Here is a 22,131-nt window from a genome sequence, read left to right as displayed (position 1 = left end):
TAATCAATAAAACAGAAATTTTCGGAAATTCCCTGCCTGCGGATATTGGCAATTTGGACTCTAGTTCCTCTGCCTTTTCTGCACCCAGCTTGTACATCTGGCAACTCTCACTCCATGAATTGCTGAAGTCTACCTTGCAGGATCTTGAGCATTACTTTACTGGCATGTGAGATAAGGGCCACTGTGCGTTAGTTAGAGCATTCTTTAGTGTTTCCCTTTTTTGGTATGGGGATATAAGTTGATTTTTTTCCAATTTGATGGCCATTTTTGTGTTTTCCATATTTGCTGGCATATGGCATGCATTAGCTTGACAACATCATCTTTCAAGATTTCAAACAGTTCAACTGGGATACAATTGTCTCCTGCTGCCTTGTTATTAGTAATGCTTCTTAAGGGCCATTCAACCTCACTTCTCAGGATGTCTGGTTCTAATTCCCTCACCACACCGTCAAAGCTATCCTAGACCACCATGGATACTGGAGTTACCAAGTCACCAGGCTAGACAACTAGAGCTATTACCATTACCTCCTTCATTCATATAGACCTCCTCCAAAAAATATATATTAACCACTATCACTTTAGATCACCAAGGTTGATAATTTCTTTTTAAGTAATCTTATACCACTACCGAAAATTAGGATTCGTCATCAGGTCACCATCAACTGCTGGGAAACCCTTAATTTATGTAATAGAGGCGGTCATTAATATTTTGTCTATATATTGATGCTATTTTCTTTTGCGTGTGTGTGCTCTGCCTCTTTTGGCAACTGTGCCCCCTCTAGGTTATATGTATGAGCGCAGTTTTAACTACAAGAGCCCACAATTTATATCTCTAGTTGGGGGGGGGGGGGGTAAATTCATTTGTTGGCTCTCACGCCAGTCATGTAGTGCTCCATCATAGTGGAAACCAATAGGCCATGCCCATATTTTTTAGATAAGATGATGAGGTTTTGGCCAAAACACACATTCTGACAACCTGCCTTTCTTTTATTGTTTGTCCTTAGAAATTATTTTATGAGAAAAGGAAGAAAGAAATTAATATGTGACCTAAAAAGTATTATGACAGATAATTATTCCAAAATCTCTTCTTCTTCATTCATGAACAGCATTTCACTATCTGAGAGCTCCGGGTGGTTCCATAACGTGCAGTTTTAACCCAAGTATTTGCAAATTGGGAAAGCCTACCTTTTACCAATATGGTGGAGCCATAACTTTTCCTCATTGTAGTGTTAATTGAGGTTTTCACTTCACATGTATAATTCCCAGAATCCTCCAGGCTTGCAGACTGAACCTCATATGTATTAGATGACATGAATCCCTGAACCTCCCATCCATCTCTGTAGAAAGCAAACTGCACTTCTGTAGGATTTATATGTGGATTAAGAGTCGTGTCACATGTCAGGGTCATCGGATCTCCCTCATACAATTCACTGGTCACCATAATGTTTGGATGTGAAAATTGCACTAAAAATGAAAGAGACAGATGGGAAATATATTACATGGATGGATTTTACACTTTCCCAAAAACTCACTTCATCCATGCTCCAGGTAGATGAAGAAGATCTCACATTGGGACGACATAACCAGCACCCATCCTCACCTTCTATCTGCAGTGATCGCTCTGCACTTCTCTTCCTTACTCGGCCATCTGTAGTTTCTATCTCACATGAATATTTCCCAGAATGCTTCAGCTGAACATTGTAGACTTCATAGATATCATTTATACTGAAGTCCTGAAGAATTTGTCCTTCTCTATAGAAAGCAAATCGTATTTGTGTGTTCTGTCTGGCAGGAGGGAGACGTGTCTCACAATTTAGGGTCATGTTATCCTTCTGAAATACTGGCTGTGGGGTCACTGTTATTGTTGGAGTCGTGAACAGTTCTAGAGAAAGAATAAAATGATAATATGTTACTAGGTTGGTTTATTATAAGACTGTAACACTTTCACATCACAGTAAGGGTGGACACCCACTGGAGTTTTTTTCTCTTCTGCGCTGCGAGAGTAAAGCCCCATTGAAAAGAGATGGAGAATGTCGGGGACTTCTGCTACAGCTGTCACAGCTGTGGCAGGAGTTTCCTTCATCCCCGCAGATGTCAAAGCATTCTATCCCATTGCTTTCAATGCCAATCCGATTGAAAGCAATGGTTTCTGACAAGCCCCACAGTAAGATTATCGGGGAAGGGCTTGAAAAATAAGCCCTTCCCCGATAATCAGCAATAAGTCTTAAAAAAAAAATATATATATTACTCACCTCTGCGGTGCTCAGACGCGTCCTCCTGCTGGCTCCCCTGCACTGCTACTAAGCTCTTTCAGCAGGCGGGGACCTGAAAGGGCTGTGCATATTGGCTGAGGGCTCAGCCAATAGCAGCTACTGCTAAGATATTGCTATTCATGAATGAATAGCTAAAGGCTATGTGTCATTGGCTGAGTGCTCAGCCAATAACTAAGCAGTAGCTGCTATTGGCTGAGCCCTCAGCCAATCTGCACAGCCCTTTCAGGAGGCGGGGATTTTTAAATCACCGCCTGCTGAAAGAGCTTAATAGCAGTGCCGGGGAGTCACCAGGAGGACGCGTCTGAGCGCCGGAGAGGTGAGTAATTAAAAAGAAAAAAATTTTAACACTTTTTGCTGATTATCGGGGAAGGGCTTATATTTCAAGCCCTTCCCTGATAATCATACCGCAGTGGCTTGACAAAGCAGTGCTTTCAATGGGATCAGCAGCAGTGCCGATCCCATTGAAAGCAATGGGATAGAATGCCGTGGACTTCTGCCACAGCTGTCACAGCTGTGGCAGAAGTCCGCGGCATTCTCCTTATGTTTTCAATGGGGCTAGCGCTGCTGCCGCTGGCCCCATTGAAACCACTAGCGATATGACGGTTCTATACCGTTGTCGTTCTTGCGCTGCGAGGCGAACGTTTTCTTGTGCTCTCGCAGCGCAAGAAAGAAAAAATCGCCAGTGAGCATCGACCATTATCATCAAGAGAAGACTTTGATGTGAGAACCGGTAACATGTCCACACAAAGCATTTCTTAAAGTTACCCTGAATTCCTCAAAAATTCTCTCAAAACACAAGGGAGATTTCCCATCACTTCCGTTTGACTGTCCTATAATACAATGCAGAGAATTGTGCTGATGTGTAACAGAGAGATCGGGCAGGGCTTAGGCTGCTCCACTGCAGTATCCATTATGCAGTCCCTTCTCACTATGTTCTACCTATTTATCTGCACCAGAGCCCTTACCTTATTCCAGGTCAAATACGAAAATGACCAATAAAGGACGGATCTCTGGTTTCCAGCAACAGATGTCCACTAGAATGTTAGTTTCAGAAACCAAGTCCTGCAGATGGTGAAGGTTTGTGATTCCTTCTTAAGTCATTTCTAGGTCACCTCTGTGATGACCTCAAAGTGTGAATGCTGGAGAGACTTGGGGGTTGTTCACTATTTGCTCACTATGCCATATATGTCGTTACATTGGGAAGTTCTAAACATCATGCTTGTCTTTCATAGCAAAACTGCAATCTAACTTCTCTCCAGTCTATTGTCTGATGTTGGAAGTTCCCAGAAATATCTACCAGAATGCTCCAACTGAATAGACTGGATGTACCATACCCCGAATATTCCATCCTTCTCTGCAGAAAGCAAACTATAGCTCTATGGTCAGTCTGTGTGGACAAAGACTTTTGTGACATATCAGGTTGGTGGGATGCCTTTCAGCCGCTGAGTATGGGGTCATTCTAATTTCTGGGATTCTGAACAGTTCTAGAAGTGATAAACCTGATTGGAGTGATGTCTTAGAAGAGTCCATCTGCTTCTGACTTAGTTTACATGGTGGCAAAGGTTACTATCACAATTCTTAATAATCATTAAATCACTGTGGATTGTTCCTACTGTTAATCACTCAGTATTGGTCCTTCTTTGCTTCCTGATTGTGATGAAGGAGAAATGTTTCTATTGGAGGCGGCTGTACATGTCTGGTAATACTCTTCCAAGATATTCATGCATGTATAGCCATTGTTCGGCTACAGCTGTACAGGCTGCTATAATGATGTTGGTTGGTTCAATTACCAATTACCCAAATAGCTGATTGTTCTTTAACTACATAAGACGAGATCTGCTATATATTTATCTACAGTGGGCCATTTTATTAAAAAAAAATGAAAAACCAATGTTTTGCATTGACATAAGTATTCACACACTTTAGTATGACACTGGAAACTTGGAAGCTCTGAGGGCTTTCCATTTCTCTTGATCATCTTTGAGATGTTTCTACACCTTGATTGGAGTCACCTGTAGGAAATTCAGTGGATTGTACGTAATTATAAAAGACACACTCCTGTCTATATAAAGTCTCACAGCTCACAATGCATATCAAAGCCAAAACCGAGCCATGAGAAGGACATAATTGCCTGTAGAGCTCAGAGACAGGATTTTGTTTCTTCTTAAGAAGCTACAAAAACATTTCTACTGCACTGAAAGTTTGGAAGAAGTTTGGAAAAACCAGGACTCTTCCTAGGGCTGCCGACCAACCAAACTAAGTAATGAGGGGAGAAGGGCCTTGGTAAGAGAGATCAAGAACCCAATTGTCACTTTAGATGAACTCCAAAGATTGTGTGTGCAGATGGGAGAAACTTCCAGAAGGTCAACCATCACTGCAACCTCCACCAATCTGGGCTTTATGACGGAGGGGCCAACATGATGTCTCCTCAGTAAGGCACATGATAGCCACCTGGATTTTACCAAAATGCACCTGCAATGAAGAAAGGGAAAAAAATCCCCAAATCCAGGTGTGCAACCCTTTTTGCATCATACCCAATAAGACTGAAGACTGTAATTGCCGTTGAAGTTGCTTCAACTAAGTCCTGAGTACAGAGAGTGAATACTCTCGTCAATGCAAGAAGTTAGTTTTTCTTCTTTAAAACATTTACCAAAATTTTCTCCCATTCAGTTGTCACTTTCTCATTATGGAGTACTGAGTGCAGAATGATGGGGAACACAAGGCCACCACATAACAAAAAGTTAAAAAAGTGAGAGGCTCCGAAGACTTTCCGGACCCCCTGAATATAACTGCTGAGACACGGCCAGAAGCTGAGTGTGTTCTATAGCAGACAAAACTCTAAAGTGACACATAATATTCATAATCATATCATCATTTATTATAATACACTCAGCTGCTGCAGAACCTCTTATTCATGAGAAAGAGATTCCTGATATAGAATGTCTGATCTTCTTAATCTTCTTATTAGAAAAAGGAGCCGAGGTTTGTATTATGACGTTCTGCAGCAGCTGAGGAATACATAATGAAGTTCTGCAGCAGCGGAGGGATACATAATGAAGTTCTGCAGCAGCTGAGGGATACATCATTAAGTTCTGCAGCAGCTGAGCTGTGTACTAAGATCACAGCCTACTGGAGCAAAGAAGAGTCTAAGGTACAATAAGCTGCTGAAGAACCTCTTTTTCACGAGATGGTGAGCACTACAGGTCAGTCTGTGGTCGGCACAGAAGGAACATTCTGCAAATGTTATTTGCAGACAAGTCAGTAACGGAGCAGTGTTATGTAATGCCCGGTATGAGTGTGATAATCCTCCGTTCCCTCCGCTGTATTCGTCATTGTATTTTGATGCAGTTTCTTGCAGATTTTCAGTAAGTAGAATTTCACCCCAAATTTTCCACATCTGAACAAAACCTCAGTAAGTAATAATTACAGATGGCCGGTCAGGAGACAATGTGACTCCATCAGTACACAGACGCTGCCGGATAATTCTTATATAACTGATCCTGGACTTACCTTCCACAGATACAGAAACTGTATCATCATGTTTGTAATACGCTAAATGATGATAGACTTCCTTCTCACATCTGTAAGTCCCGGCAGTCGTCCCGTCTACATTTCCTATATGATACGCTGCATTATTTGTCCAGCCTCTAATGATTCCATTATCTTTGTAGAATCTTGTCTGTCTTTCAGAGTATCGAGGATAGTGGTGACATCTTATATTTATCTCATCTCCTTCATAGACATATAGAGGGGTCTGCAGGATGACCCAATCTGTAATACAGCATGATATAAGATGAGGTGACATATATGATGTGTTATCAGTCTGTGTGATACAATGTGTTACCTTGTGTCTATATGTATGATCGGGTAGATTTACTTACCATAGATGACATCCAGTCCAGCAGGGTCACTTATTTCTCCAGTACTGGTCTGACATCGGTAACTTCCACTATCTGATGTTTCAGCTTTTTGTATTGTATAGGATTTTCCATTGTATACATTAGAATTGTCTTTGTACCATATATAATTCGGCCCCCCTCCTGTAGTAGAGCCCCCATCACAGGTCATCGTTATAGACTCTGTGGTAAATATCTTCTTGTAGTTTGGAGAGAAGGTCACCGCAGGTCTGATGGTGGCTCCTATAAGACATCATGTATTATATAGAGGACTTGTAGACACAATGACCTGCACATTCTTCATATCTTCATAGTACAGATTAGGACCATAATATGTACATAATGTGCAGTCCACATAGAAACAACCATCATCTGCCGAAACTCAACCAGATCTATGGATAAATCACTGAGCCTATAAACAGTGATGAGCGATTAGTGGAGTAATCACTTTTATGTGGTATGACGATTTCATGAAAATTATCATGAATTAGGACAGCTAGCTGATTGTGACTCCATTAAAGTTAGTGGGAGTTAAAGTAAGGTTCACTATTTTGCTTTCCAGAAGGTCCTCCATGCATCCAGAGACCCCTAAATTGCATAGGAATACAGCGACACATCTGGAGAACACTGTGCTCCTCCCAAAAATTGGTCAAAAAAGTGTGCAGTGGTGTAGGGGGTCAATCGTAGAACAGGGGAATCACTGAAAACAATAGAAGGCAAACAGAACACTCAAGCATGATCCTGCTACAAGGAACAGCTGTAGAGCTATCATAATTATGCCAAGCTAGAAATTAGGGGGCTAATTGTTTCAAATGCAATGTCAGAAATTTTCAAAGGACACATTTTACAGGTAAACAGTTAAACACAGGTCTTGTCATAGGAAGAGCTGTAGAGCTAAAACTATTTTTGTGCTTTAGAAAATTTTAGTTTTGCGAGAAGGAGGAAACATGACGAAAGAAGGAGAGCAGCAGCCGTTCCACCACCACCAGCAGCAACAGCACCTTGAAAGCAGAGGGTGCTATTCGTGAAAACATGAGAGCTGTAGCTCCATATTTCCATATTGTCATATTTTTCATTTGGGGGGGAAGTAGAAAGAGAAAACATGGCAGGAGCAGGAGAAGGGAAGCAGTAGCACCATCACCCCCAGCAACAGCACCTTGAGGACACAGTGTGGTCTTTGATGTAAATCTATGCTCAGTCATATGTGAGTAAAAATTACCAGTGTGCTAACTAATCAGTGGAATCTGCCATGGGGGAGCAGAAGTCAGGTGAAATCCACGCCTGGTCCATTTTAATAAAGGTCAGGCCATTCACATTGTCTGTGGAAATAGGGATTTGACTCTCAGTTATCACACCCACTCTCTGATAGCACACTGGCAGCGGGGCAGGCAAGCACCTTTCCAGCATGTTGTGCAAGTTCTGGCCACTCATTCAGCTTAGACACCCAGAAGTCAAAGTGGACAGCGAAATATCTAGGTACATCCACACGGGAGCTGACATACTTTTTGACCATCATGGATAAGGGCTGCCTGTGACTGTCAGTCCTACCCTGTGGTAATGCAGGCTGCGGTGGACTGAAAAAGCTATGTCACACCTCTGTGATTCTTCTCCTGCCATCAGTAGTGGTGCTGCTGTGGTAGCTTCCTGCTCTTCTGCCTTGAGCCGCAGAGCTGTGATCCATTGAGCATGCATCCCTGCGGCCAAGGGGATATGCTTGGCTCAAGCTGCTCAACAGTCTGTCCTGATACTGCTGCATTTGGAGGTCCCCCTACACAGCCGGAATGAGATTTGTTATTTTGACCTTGTAGCAGGGATCAAGAAGGGCGGCCACATAGTAATGATGGAACGTTTTGATGTCAGTTCTTATCTAAGCATGGCATCATAAAAGCACTCATATACCTCAAAGTGCCTAAGAGTGATGGCCCACATTCCTCAGGGTCCAGGCCTTTGAGTTACCTCTGGCTGGTCCCAGCATCCACAGAGAATAGCTGGAGTTAGTGAAGGATGTGAGCAGTGTCCTGGCCTTTTCCAGCAGTAGATGTTAACCTGGATAATTGTTTAGGGAGCGCTTCACTACTAGTTTTGTCACATGGGCCAGGCAAGGCATCTGTGAGATATTGGCAAGGTAAAGGGCTTCCAGCAGGTTGACCCCATTGTCACACCTGGCTTCAGATTGTGTGGGTTCAGCCATGTCTTAGCCTGGCCTGCAGAGCCATCAACAGCTCTTCGGAGGTGTGGCTGCACTTCCCTAGATAAAAGAATGTTATCACTCCTGTAACTATCCTCTCCTCCATAATATTCTTGTGCTGTGTGACTGCTGAGTCACACTGCGAGGGGTAAATGTGCTGTACTTGTATTTTCATCAGTATATGTGACCTCTTTTTTGTTATTTTAACTTTAAAGGTGAAGTTTTAGGATTCTCACAGTGATTGGTTCTGGATAGGGAGAATCTTTATATTGCCGTACAGGGATTGGTGAATAAACTACTGCTTTATAAAACAAAGGATGAAAGAACAAAGCCGGTAACTTACCTTCCTGTATGAGAACCAACACTATAAAAGAGAATAGAGGGAGTTATCAGATATATTATAATCCGGTAACATTTCATTATTGGAAGTAATCACTAGTGCTGACTGAACTGAAACAGTCCATCCATTTCAGGTTTAACTTTACTAAAAGTTCGAAAGTTGGAAAACGTATTTCAGGGCAAAACCCCTTCATCAGCTCAGCTGGGTTAAATACTAAAATTGGTCAGTAAAAAGATTTTGGATAAGGTTTTACTGATGGCGAAAAAGGGATAAGATAAAAAAAACAACATAAGGCCTCATGTCCACGGGGAAAATCGGGCCCGCTACGGATTCTACATGTAGAATCCGTAGCGGGTCCCTCCTGCCCCGCGGACATGAGACATAAAAATAAGAATTTATAAGAATTTACCTATCCGTAGCGGGCGGGGAAGCTCTGCTCTTCCTCATGGCCGGATCTTCTTTTTCGGCCGGCGGATGAATTCGCCGAGCCGAAGCAAGGGAGATGCGGCCGTGAGAAAGAGAAGATCTTCCCGGCCCGCTGCGGGTGAGTAAATTCTTTTAAATTCCTATTTTAGGTCTCCCGCGGATCCGGACGGCTTCCATAGGCTTCAATAGAAGCCCGCAGGAGCCGTCCCCGCGGGAGACCCACACGAAAATGGAGCATGGTCCAGATTTTTTCATGCTCCATTTTTTTTAAAATCACTTTTATTGACGATCCGCGGGTATTTATCTACCCGCGGGTGGTCAATGCATCCCTATGGGGTGCGGATCCGCGCGCGGGAGAAGAGTTAAAATACGCTGCGGATTTTAATTCTTATTTTCCCCGTGGACATGAGGCCTTAGGGTGCGGGCAGACGAGCGCATAAACGGCGCGTTTTTGCGACCAAACGTATATACGTGACCATCTGAGGCAATGGTTTCGAATGTATTCGTTCACATGGGCGATTTTACGGCGCGTAAAACACACATGTGAGGTAGCAGAACAATAATGTAAAATTATAATGCAAAATTATACAAAAATGCAATATTTGTAATAAATCAATAGTAACATTAGTAAAAGAAATATTACAACAACTGTATGCAGAACAAACAATTGCAATACAATCAGTAAACCCATATCCAGACCAATAATAAAACCTTAATATATAGTTAGAATTGTAATGTGGCATAAGATAAAACCAGCAGGGATGTATAGACGAAAACAAAACCGCAAACCAAAATGGAATAAAAATAAAATAAAATGCAACACCACAGCACTAAAATAACAAAAAAATAGGAGAAATTTTATTATATTTAATTGACCACAGGAACATCAAGGCGTTGCCCTATTTATTAATGTGATATTTCTATGGAATATGTTGGCGCTATATAAATAAAGGTCATTATTAGAGATGAGTGAACCTACTCGTTTCGAGTAATTACTCGATTGAGCACCGCGATTTTCGAGTACTTCCGTACTCGGGTGAAAAGATTCGGGGGGCGGGGGGGAGGCGTGGCGGAGCGGGGGTAGCAGCGGGGAACAGGGGGGAGCACTCTCTCTCTCTCCCCCCCACTCCCCGCTGCAACCCCCCACTCATCCACGGCGCCCCCCGAATCTTTTCGCCCGAGTACGGAAGTACGCGAAAAAGGGGCGTGGCCGAGTAGGTTCGCTCATCTCTAGTCATTATTATTATTATTACATAGTATGTAAATAAAAAAAGACATATGTCAATCCAGTGCAGCCTATTACCCCAATGCTGATCCAGAGGAAGGCAAAAAAAACAATGAGGGATAAAAATTCCTTCCTGACTCCAATCTGGCAATCGGAATAATCCCCGGATCAACAACCCATTTGAATTTATTAATGATTATAACATATAATATTGTATCGCTCAAAAAAGGCGTCCAGGCCCCTCTTGAACTCTTTTATTGAGATTCTCATCACCATGTCTTCAAGCACAGAGTTCCATAGTCTCACTGCTCTTATAGTAAAGAACCCCCTTCTATGTTGTGTAGAAACCTTCTTCCCTCTAGACAAAGAGGATGCCCACTTGTTACAGTCACAGTCCTGGATATAAACAACTCATGGGAGAGATCTCTGTATTGACCCCTGATATATTTATACATAGTTATTGGTTCGCCCCTCAGCCATCTTTATTCTAAATGAAATAATCCCAATTTTGATAGCCTCTAGGTATTGTAGTCCATGAATTCCCTTTATTCCCTTTATTGCTCAAGCTCTAATATGTCCTTCTAGAGTACCGGTGCTCAAAACTGTACACAATATTCCATGTGGGGTCTTACCGGTGACTTTTAAAGAGGAAGAACAATGTTCTCGTCATGTGCCCTTAGACCTCTTCTGATGCACCTCATGATCCTATTTGCCTTGGCAGCAGCTGCCTGACACTGGTTGCACCAGTTAAGCTTACAGTTAACTAAAACCCCCAAGTCCTTTCCCATGTCAGTGTTCCCCAGTGGTTTCCCATTTAGTGTGTAATGGTGACATGTATTTCCTCTGCCAATGTGCAGAACCTTACATTTATCAGTGTTAAACCTCATTTGACACCTTTCTGCCCCCAACGTATCCAGATCCTCTTATAATCTCCTTGCATCCTCTCTTGTGTTAATAACGTTGCATCGTTTTGTGTCATCTGCAAATATTGATATTTCACTGCACAATTATTCTACCAGGCCATTAATAAATATTCAAAAGAATAGGGCCCCAAACCAACCCCTGTGGTACCCCACTAGTAAGAGTGACGCAATCAGAGTACGTACCATTTATAACCCCCCTCTGCTTTATATCACTGAGCCAGTTACTTACCCACTTACACATAGTCTCACCCACTTTTGAATATCTTTTGTAACAGGTCAAAGATACACTCCCAAAATGCTTCAGCTTCAGGCATGCCCAGAACGAATGCGTCAGTGAACCATCTCCACCACAGTTCCTCCAACAAAGGCCAGCTCCTCCTGTGATGCGGATGGCTATAAGTTTGGGAAGGACTTTATGCATGAAACATATCAAATACCCTTGGATCTCTGCCGAAGAGACTGATCCAGGAACACCTCTAAACTTCTCATTATTATGCCTATTTCTGTCCTCTAAATCTGTGAGCTTATTTTGTAATTTAGCCACCACTTCCTCCATGGCATAATGGGCATCTAGTATTTCATTGTGGGATTTAACCACTTCCTCCATCTTATTCTCTGCATAGTTCATCCGATTCATTTCTGAAACTGTTGCATAAACGTTCGAAGAAAAGCTTTGAAAATCAGCTTGTATAGTGTCTCTGAATGCCATAATTGCTTCTTTAATAATAGACTCAGTGGCTGGTCTATTTGTAGAAGAGAGGCTACTTGTAGGGGAGTTGCTGTTGCTGCATGCCTGCATGGCCACCGCCATGTTTTGACAGTGGGATTTTTGCAGTATATGCAAGAATTCAGATGGACAAACAGTAATACAATACAAATGATTTTTCCAAAGTCCCTGACTGCAAAGTCACAAATCCCAAGTCACACATATGACACAGTACACTTAGAACACAGAGCAATTATATTAGCTACGTACACTCACTCATTTTGGTTTGGGTTGATAAAACCCTTATCTGTAGCACTTTTGCTACTCCTCAGTTTTATCCATTGTAAGAGTGTATTAGACAAAATGACCTGCAGATGGTGATAGATAGGTGAGAGAAATCACCTATGGGTTTGTCAGGAAGTGAGATAAAAGTATCAGTTCCTGCCACTCTCAGGAGAAGTTGGCAATTCACAGGCGAGTGATCCCAACTTGTCACATATGGTGGAGGATGTGGGCATGGAGTGGCGCACAAAGCAACAGAGTGCAAACAGCCTGTCAAGTGAATGTCACCTGTGAGCAGTGTTGCTGGAGGCAGAATTTAAAGATCCAGGTGGCTGAAGTTGCTGTGGAGCGAAAAAAGCTGCAGGCTGTAGTTTAGAGGGCCAGGAGAACGAAACTATGGTTGTTGCTGGAATTAGTGCTTAAAGGGCCAGGAGGCTGAAAATTGCCTTGCCTTGAGGACAAGGAAGGTCCAGGCGGAGGATGTCTGTGAGGCAAGTTGATAGATTTTTTTTCCTTGTTGGACAGTGCAGCCAAGATGGAGGTGGTGGCAGGAGTCAACCAAAATGAGCCATATTGGGGGTGTTTACAAGTGGACTTGTGCATGTAAGGATGTCCAGTGGCAAAATGGCCAGTAAAACCCCACTGGAGTGTGTTGGAGTCGTTAAGAAAAAGAAACCTGAAAGGACTGATATAATGTGTTTTGTGCAGGATGGCTCAGCAAAAGCTGCACCATATGAATGGACATTTGATAAGGGCCGTATTACTGATGATGTGGTGCAGAAAAGATTTTGCATTGACCCTGAAAGATAATGTGTGGGGGATTGTGAGATGTTTTCCCTGTATGATGTATCTAGAAATGTTCCCCAAATGAAGGCAGGGCGTGGACAGGTTGCTATAGCGAGTTCAGCCACTACCCATTGGGGAGTTAACACAAATATGCCTCTAGGGAGGCAAGAAAGAAGAAAAAGGGAAAAAAAGGCTTCTAGTAAGACAGATGATGTAGTCAGTGCAGATCCTGGGGTCCAAAGGGAGACAGATGGGGAACACTTGTTCAGAGTTCAGGAGGAACGTCCCACAATGCGTGCGGTCTTGAATGCTATGGTGAGGCAAGGGTTACTGATAGAGGAGGAGACAGAGATACTCCAGAGAGAAAGAGAGGATGCTCTCCAAGAAGCTGCTTAGGTAAAAGCAGAAAGTGCAACTATCTTTAAGGAGAAGGAGCTAAAGAGTAAGCTGATCACAGGTTGCTGCTGGAGGAGAAACTGCAAATAAAAACCGAAGAGTTGGAGATGACGTGTTGCAAGTTAGAAAGAGCTTCTATAGTTGCACGTAATCAAACTAATGGTTTGCGTAATAAAGTTGCAGAGTTGGAAATGCAGTTAGCAAAGAAAAATGGTGAACTGGGGTTGCAGATAACTGAGCTCAAAGAAAAACTGGAAATAGAGAAAGCTGCTTGTAGCCCAGGTCTTGAAAGCCAAACCGGACTTCAAGGAAGCCCAAGAAGCGCTTCATGAGCAAGTGTTGACACAGCTACAGATAAGCCTGGATTAGAAAAATTGAACTACATGAAGCCCAGATCCAGGAGCTTAAACAGAATCATGCTCTAGTTTTGAGGGGAACTGTCCAAACAGTTGGAGCAAGCTGAACAGGTAAAAGGAACCCTGGAAGAAGATACACCCACTTTCCAAAGTCTGTTTACTGGGCTGACCTTTGAGGGGAAGATGTTATTGGAAGACAAGCATGAATCTGAATGCAAGATAAATGCTGTTGAGATGCAGCTTTAGGAGCTACAAGTAAAAATCAGTGAAAGTGACAGAGTACAGGCGGAGCTGTCTGAGAAGGTGAACATACTGCAGGTGGAATTGAAAGCTCAGAGTGAAGAGTCTCAGAAATGTGTTCCTCAAGCAGTTAGAGGAAGATGCAGAAACTAAGAGAAACCTGTTAAAGCAGATATCAAACCTTCAGGTTCAGGTGTGAGATATGGAAAACACAATGGAGAAGAATACTGCATGCTTGGACTCTGTTGAAGATCACAAGAGAGAAATTCAAAGAGAATTGGAAGCTACATATTAACAGTATGAAGAAAAAGCAGTTGCTTGTGAAACTTGAGAATCGTCTATTGATTCACCTGTTGTCATTCCTCCTAGAATATAATTATTTCTTGTTTGCCAATAGGTACTTCCACCAGCTCAGGGGTACAGCAATTGGGAGTCCATGTGCCCCCACTTATGCCAATCTGTACCTGGGCTGGTGGGAGGAAACATCTGTGTTCAATGATTCAAACGATAGCTGGACGTCAAAAATTGACTTGTGGATCAGGTTTATCGATGATAACTTTATCTTATAGTCTGGTTAGACAGAAGAGTTCTTTGGATTTATTGAGCATTTGAATAACAATGAATTGGGTCTTTTTTTCACTGCCAAAATAGACTGGAAAAGCCTTACCCTCTTGGATCTGCAGATTTCACGCACAGAAGAAGGACTCCTAGAAACTACAATATTTTGCAAGTCAACTGGGACTAATAACTTGCTACATTGAAGCAGTCACCATCCCTTCCCCTTAAAAAGGGGTATTCCCAAAGGTCAGCTCATGAGAATAAGGAGGAAGTGTTCCAATGACAATGACTTCAGACAGAAGGCTTTGGAGACATCTCATAGATTTGAAATGAGAGGGTATCCTAAGGATATTGTAGCACAAGCCTGTGAGTCTATGGATAGACTTAGGCATGATGACCTTTTGGTGACTAAAACAAAGCAGAAAGAAGACAAGAATATACATATAGTAGGGACATTTGATGACCATTCCAGAGAGGCGAGAGACATCATTAATAAATATTGAAGCATATTATGTAAGGACAAGGATCTATCAGATTGTCTTACAGAAAGACCCCTGATTACTTATAGAAGGGGAAGAAACTTGAAAGACCGCCTTGTGCATAGTCACTTGTTACCGACATCCCCCCTCTACCACCTGACCTGCTAAAGGGCTCATATCCCTGTTCAGGGCTGTAAAGCCTGCAGGTACATGCTGAAAGGGTCTACTTTCAAAAGCTCTGCAACTGGTAAGGAGTATAAGATCAGGGAATTAATTAATTGTGGACCAAGTGGAGAAGTATATTTGGCATCTTGTCCATGTGTCCCATCGACTACATTGGGAAAACAACACAACAATTGCGTAGAAAGTTATTGGCACATATCGGCAATATCTACCATGAGGAGCATACGAGCTTAGTAGTGCATATAAGAGAAAAGCATGATAATCATCCCAATATGGTAAAATTCCAAGGTATTGAGAATATACGGAGTAACGGAAGGAGAGCAGATGTAAATCGTAAACTGTTACATAAAGTGAGTGCCTGGATCTACAGAATGGGATCATGCTCCCCAAGAGGCCTGAAAGAGTGTTTATCATTCGCCACATTTATATAGGGAGTATATCAGAAAGAGATATAGTGCTAATACCGAATCCTAATTGCAATGAGACAAACAACAATAACAAAAATAAGAATAGAAAGAACAAGGTATAATTAAATGAGCGAATCCAAGAAAAGAAAGAAGAAGAGCGACGTTAAAAGTCTCTCACAGCAAGGAGAACATTACCTGGGTACTACTTATGTGTCTGTTTTACAGTTTGTAATGTTTTTCCTATATAAAATGGATGGAACGATATATATATATATATATATATATATATATATATATATATATATATATATATATATATATATATATATATAAATCTCTCACCCGATAGATGCAAGTAAATGATCTTGCATATATCCATATATTTATATATAGGATTATATGTACTGTCAGTATGAGGCATGAACAATTTGATTTGTGGATTGAGATATAAGGTCTTATTTCTATCTTTATTATCTTTATTGAAGTTCTGTCATTTTCAATTATTATTATCCCCTTGGGGAATACCTGGTCCTGGTCAGTCCTCCAGTGCCAGAGCTGAGGATATCCGTCTACCTGTGCGGGTTGAGGTGTTGGTAATCCAACACCTCGGCCATGCATATGAGCACTTTTGAGGTGTGAAGTAGCTTTATATTTTCACCCCTCCCTTTCTTTATGCTACCTATTCAGTTCCCTAGAGGAAAGGCTAATGTTTGGTGTTCCTCTGGGCTGGGTGAATTGCTATGTATGCAGATAAGGGCTGTTGTTTTGTTATCAGTTGTATTTTGGTTTCCCTTATTGTTATTTATTTGCTGTCAGTTCATCTATCCAGGGGCTTCTACAGGGACAATAAGAGCCCAGAAAGAAGACTGTGGGGCCGCCTCTATCGAGGCGATTACTCCGCTTCTAGGTAGGGACTAGAGATGAGCGAGCACCAAAATGCTCGAGTGCTCGTTACTCGAGTCGAACTTTCAGTGATGCTCGAGAGTTCGTTTCGAGTAACGAACCCCATTGTAGTCAATGGGTGACTCGAGCATTTTTGTATATGACTGATGCTCCGCTAAGGTTTTCATTTGTGAAAATCTTAGCAAATCACCAAAGTCATGTAAAAAACACAGAAATGGATAGGGCAGGCGAGGAGCAACATGCAGGGCTGCATTTCGGGCTCCGAGGTCTCACTATTAAGCCACAATAGTGGCAAGAGTGAGACCCCCCCCCCCTGCACTGTCAGCATAAAGATTGTTCTCCTCTGCCACAGCTGTAACAGCTGTGGCAGAGAAGAACGATGTTAGCCCATTGAATTCAATGGAGCCGGCAATACAGCCGGCTCCATTGAAAGAAATGGGCTGCCCGCGAGCGCGTGGTGAATTTTCGGGAAGGGCTTAAAAATATAAGCCCTTACCTGAAAATCATCCTAAAATGTGTAAAAATAAAAAAAAATATATATATGTCAGCATTAAGATCGTTTTCCTCTGCCACAGCTGTAACAGCTGTGGCAGAGAAGAACGATGTTAGCCCATTGAATTCAATGGAGCCGGCAATACAGCCGGCTCCATTGAAAGCAATGGGCTACCGGCGAGCGCGGGATGAATTTTCGGGAAGGGCTTAAAAATATAAGCCCTTACCTGAAAATCATCCTAAAATGGGTAAAAATAAAAAAAAAATGTATACTCACCTTTCCGCTGCAGCCGGAGTTCAGCCGCGTCTGGCCGGCAGTTCTCCTGAACTGCTCTGAGTAGTATTCAGCAGCCGGGGATTTAAAATCCCTGCCTGCTGAATGTGCTGCCTCTGATTGGTCACAGCCTCACCAATCAGAGGCAGCTCTCACTCACACCCATTCATGAATTCATGAATGGGTGAGTGTTGCCTCTGATTGGCTCAGTGCAGGGACCATTCAGCTGAGAGCTGCCCCCAAGGAGTCTCTATCTTTTGACACAACTCACTACCACTTACAATAAATAAAACCAAAATAGACCCTTATGGCAGATTCATTATAATACAGGGCACCTTGCATGAACAGAATGTAGTGTTGGTCAACTCATATGCCCCTGTCAATAATCCTTATAAATTATTCTCCCAGATCGCAAATAAACTTAAGACCCTGCACAAGGCCTCCATCTACTGGATAGGAGATTTTAATATGGTTCTCTCAACCTCCCTGAACTGCTCATCCTATAGCTTAGAAAAAAATCAGCACAAAGCAGAGAGCCTCGATGATTTCCACATTGAAAGAAATGGCACTGGTGGATAACTGTTGGGAGGCTTATGGTTCAAGCAGGGGATACATCTTTTTCTCAGCCCCACATAAATCCTTCTCGCGCATTGATTGGCTACTATTTTTCATTCACCTTCTCCCCGCTCTTGCTCAGGTTAGACATATTCCTTGTGTTTGATCAGACCACGATATTGTCTTAGCCTATTTCTTAGACTACTTTCCCTAACCCCACTCTAAAAGACTTAGCGAAACCATATTAAAAGACCCCACAACTCTTGCCCAAATCGCAGAACAATTAATGATATTCTTAGTGACAAATAACTATACAGACACAGAACCTGTTTGGCCCTTGTTGGTGCATAAAGCATGAGATGTCAGATTTCCAGAATTGCCGCCATTAAAAAGAGAGAAAAATCACAGGCCCAACTAGGTTTGGAGAGACGCCTCACCACACTGAAGCAACAACCTAGCATATCAATAACTAAAAACATTAGCGACATGAAACTACAGCCTCACCCCTACAGGTGAAGAGGGCCCTCCACTGGACCTAGTCCATCTACTTCAAATTAGCAAACAAATCTGACAGACTATTGGCTTCACAACTCACAATAAAGGAAAAAATTAATTCAGTACATTCCATTAGAGCAGATAACGGGGCATGCACCTCAAACCCAGACAAAATCGTCCATATATTTCACGACTTCTATAGCAATATCTAGAAGTATAAACCTCAAAGAACCCCCACTGCCTCCCAAGATTTCCTAAAAAACCTCGCTCTCCGAAACCCATGGTTTGATGGCCTTATACTATAAAAAAAAATGTATCACATCCCTATCTCGCCCATTAACATATCTCTACAATGACATACTATGTGGAAAAACTACACCTGAGGAATTTATGAATGCACATATAACTGTGATCCCCAACCCAAATAAGGACCACACCCCTCCCAAAAATTACAGACCGATCTCGTTACTAAACATAGACTATAGGATCCTAACAAGCATCCTAGCTAATCGCTTAAATAAATTTCTACCCTCTCTGATCCATAGAGATCAGGTCAGCTCTATTCCATCATGACAGGCCCTGGATAAAATTAAAAAAGTCCTTAACCCTTTCCAGTCCAATGTCGGGCCTGCCCCGACATCATAATTTCCCTCCACAGCTCCGATGTCGGGGCAGGCCCGACACTGCAGTGCAGGAGTGGATCTGCACCCGATCGTCAGACACATCGGGTACAGATGCACTCCTGCAATGATCATCAACAAGGACCCTCGAGGAGAAGGCATAAAGGGTTTTTAACCCTTTCTGCCTTCTCCTTTACACATTACATAGCGCTCAATTAGCGCTATGTAATGCTGGAGATTCTGCCCGGCGATCATGTGACCGCCGGTGTTACCTGACCCCCAGCGGTCACATGAACGCCGAGCCGGGAGCCTACACCGTGGGGGGACCTGCTTACCTGTCCGGCGTCTTCCGCATTCTCCCTTCTGCCTCCCGGCCCGGCGATCATGTGACCGCTGGGTGCCACCTGACCCCAGCGGTCACATGATCGCCGAGGCAGAAGGGAGAATGCGGAAGACGCGGGACAGGTAAGCAGGTCCCTCCATGGTGCGGTGAGCACCTGCACCCTCCTGAACTCAGTTCAGGAGGGTGCAGGGAAATGTATTTTTTCTCATCCATTCTCCCCAGCTCCGATTTATTTGGAGCTGGGTAGAATGGATGAGAAAAAATAAATGGATTGGAAAGGGTTAATACTATTCATATATCGAAAACACATAAAACTCTGCTAACAGCTGTAGCCCTGGATATTGAAAAGGCTTTTGACAGTCTATTGTGGGACTACTTTTTTTTTCTGTCGTGGGGTTTCGCTAAGTCTCCATCTTTTAGAGTGGAGTTAGGGAAAGTAGTCTAAGAAGTAGGCTAAGACAATATCGTGGTCTGATCAAACACAAGGGATATGTCTAACCTGGGCAAGAGCGGGGATAAGGTGAGTGAAAAATAGTAGCCAATTGATGCACGAGTAGGATTTATGTGGGGCTGAGAAAAAGGTGTATCCCCTGCTTGAACCATAAGCCTCCCTCCAGTTATCCACCAGTGCCATTTCTTTCAAACGAGCCTGTGTCCACAGCATACTGAAATTTTTCCCACGCAGCATCCAGCTGTCCGCATCCCAGATGGGGTAAGGTGCACCCCTTTGCCTACTCAGTAGTCCACAGCATACTGAAATTTTTCCCAGCGCAGCGTCCAGCTGTCCCTATCTCAGACGGGGTAAGGTGCACCCCTTCACCTACTTAATAGTCCACAGCGTTCTGAAAATTTTCCCAGGGCAGCGTTCAGCTGTCCTGATGCCACACGGTAGCTTGATAGCCATACCACCCTCATGTCTATTTATAAGTGCGCATTAGATGAGGAGGAACAGGAGAGCACACTGCAGAGGGTTGGCAGGGCCTGGCAGCGACCCTCTTTGAAATTGTGGGCGATAGCCCACAATGCTGATGTGAATTGCTAATAAATGAACATATGATCATAATTCCAATCTTGTGCCACCTCCATCACAAAAGTTTATGAGCCACAAACATGGGCATAAAGGGGACTCAGATGCCAGTACTTCTACAGATCTCCACAATTCAACAACCCATTCTAAAACAAAGATTTTTTTACCCAAAGTGCAGGTGAACCCCTGAAAGATTTGTTTACCAAGTGTATAGGTGAACCCCTGAAAGATTTGTTTACCAAGAGTATAGGTGCACCCTTGAAAGATTTCTTTACCAAGAGTGCAGGTAAAAACCTGAAAGATTTTTTGAGCGACAGCTTAATGGGATTCAGGTGGCAGTCCACTGACAGGCAAGCTACCACCTGTCCCAGCGCCTGCCTCTCCCTGAGGGGCTTGTTAATTAGTGCCCCAGGAAAGGACTGCATGCACTGTTAAGAAATTACTGGCCAAAGATGGTTACCGTGCTCGGATATGTTTCCGTACGCCGTGTGACCCTTTTCAAATTGTGCTTCATAGCTGACAAATCGCAGACAAATTAATGTATGATTGTAAGTGCCATCCCATGCCACCTCCGTCGCAGCATTTCATTAGCCACAAACGCCAGCATAGGTGGAACTCAAAGGCCAGTACGTCTACATTTCTAATAAAGAAAACAATCCATTTTAAAAAAATAACTTTTTTTTTACAAAGATTGCGGGTGAGACCCTGAAAGATTCTTTGAGCCAGAGTGCAGGGTATTTGTTTACCAAGAGTATAGGTAAACCCCTGAAAGATTTGTTTACCCAGAGTGCAGGTGAACCCCTAAAAATCCTTTATTTAACATAGAGCTCGTACTTGCTTAATGGGATCCAGGTGGTGGTCCACCGACAGGCAAGCTACCGCCTGTCCCAGCCCCTACCCCCAGGCACTGTTTCACCCCGCCCAGGACCTTGGCCTCTGCCCACACCCTCATTCGGACGCTCACATCCACGTCCACATCCTCGATCCTTACCCCTAGTCTTGATTATGTTGTATAATGCACTGCGTCAAAATGTTGCCCAAACTGCGAGGTATTTTACGTACGCTTTAATCTAAAAAATAGACAGTGAAAATGTGTAAAGTCTTGTTATATAGTACGGATCCACAGGACACAGACTAAGAGTATTTTATGTACTGTAGGCAGTTAAAGGGTGACGTTGTGGATGGAGTATATCTCCCTCCCAGGCTCTTAGTCTGGACAAGGTGGCGGTCCAGTCCACAACTTCACCCTAGTCCTTAAGAAGCTCAGCTGTAGGCACTGACCCCGTTACTGGGGCAAAAAGGCTGCAGCTCCCAGGGAGTCAGTGTCTGACAGCCTGAGGTGGGAATACCACTTCACAGCAGGAGCTGGAGAAAGCTCAGAGCACCCTGCGTGGTGCAGCATTGCATATATTATATTGCATGGACTTTTGTGTTGCTGTTTTGTTGCCTGGAAGCATACATTAAAATAAAAACTGAAGTAAGTTTTTATGCACTTTTGAGTCAAGTGTGTCGCTATCGCCCCCACCCCCTGCAGGACACTGTTACAGTACGCTTTAAGCCAAAAATAGACAGTGTAAAATGTGTACAGTCTTGTTATATGGTGTGGATCAACAGGACACACACTTGGGCCTATTATGCAAATGCTTTCAGCCAAAAAGAGACAGTGTAAAATGTGTACAGTCTTGTGTGTCCTCTCGATCTGCACTATATAACACTTGGGCCTATTATGCAAATGCTTTTAGCCAAAAACAAATAAAA

At 43.0% G+C, this 22,131-nt stretch overlaps 2 protein-coding genes across 2 annotated transcripts in view; one reads left to right on the top strand and one right to left on the bottom strand.

Annotated features, from left to right (window-relative positions):
* Positions 1-12,082, bottom strand: part of LOC136631700 (Fc receptor-like protein 5) — a 33,895-nt gene extending 21,813 nt beyond the window's left edge. Inside the window, exons 1-6 of the mRNA XM_066605988.1 lie at positions 11,509-12,082; positions 8,701-8,721; positions 6,155-6,412; positions 5,784-6,044; positions 1,601-1,882; positions 1,186-1,464 (exon numbers count right to left, since the gene is read on the bottom strand). Of these exons, the coding sequence (XP_066462085.1) occupies positions 1,186-1,464; positions 1,601-1,882; positions 5,784-6,044; positions 6,155-6,412; positions 8,701-8,721; positions 11,509-12,082 (1,675 nt within the window). The remainder of the gene's footprint in view (positions 1-1,185; positions 1,465-1,600; positions 1,883-5,783; positions 6,045-6,154; positions 6,413-8,700; positions 8,722-11,508) is intronic.
* LOC136571895 (Fc receptor-like B) overlaps positions 1-22,131 on the top strand; it is a 121,350-nt gene that overhangs the window by 48,268 nt on the left and 50,951 nt on the right. The window lies entirely within an intron of this gene.

The sequence above is a fragment of the Eleutherodactylus coqui genome, chromosome 6, assembly GCF_035609145.1.
Source record: "Eleutherodactylus coqui strain aEleCoq1 chromosome 6, aEleCoq1.hap1, whole genome shotgun sequence".
Lineage (NCBI taxonomy): Eukaryota > Metazoa > Chordata > Amphibia > Anura > Eleutherodactylidae > Eleutherodactylus > Eleutherodactylus coqui.
This window is presented reverse-complemented; position numbering and strand designations above follow the sequence as displayed.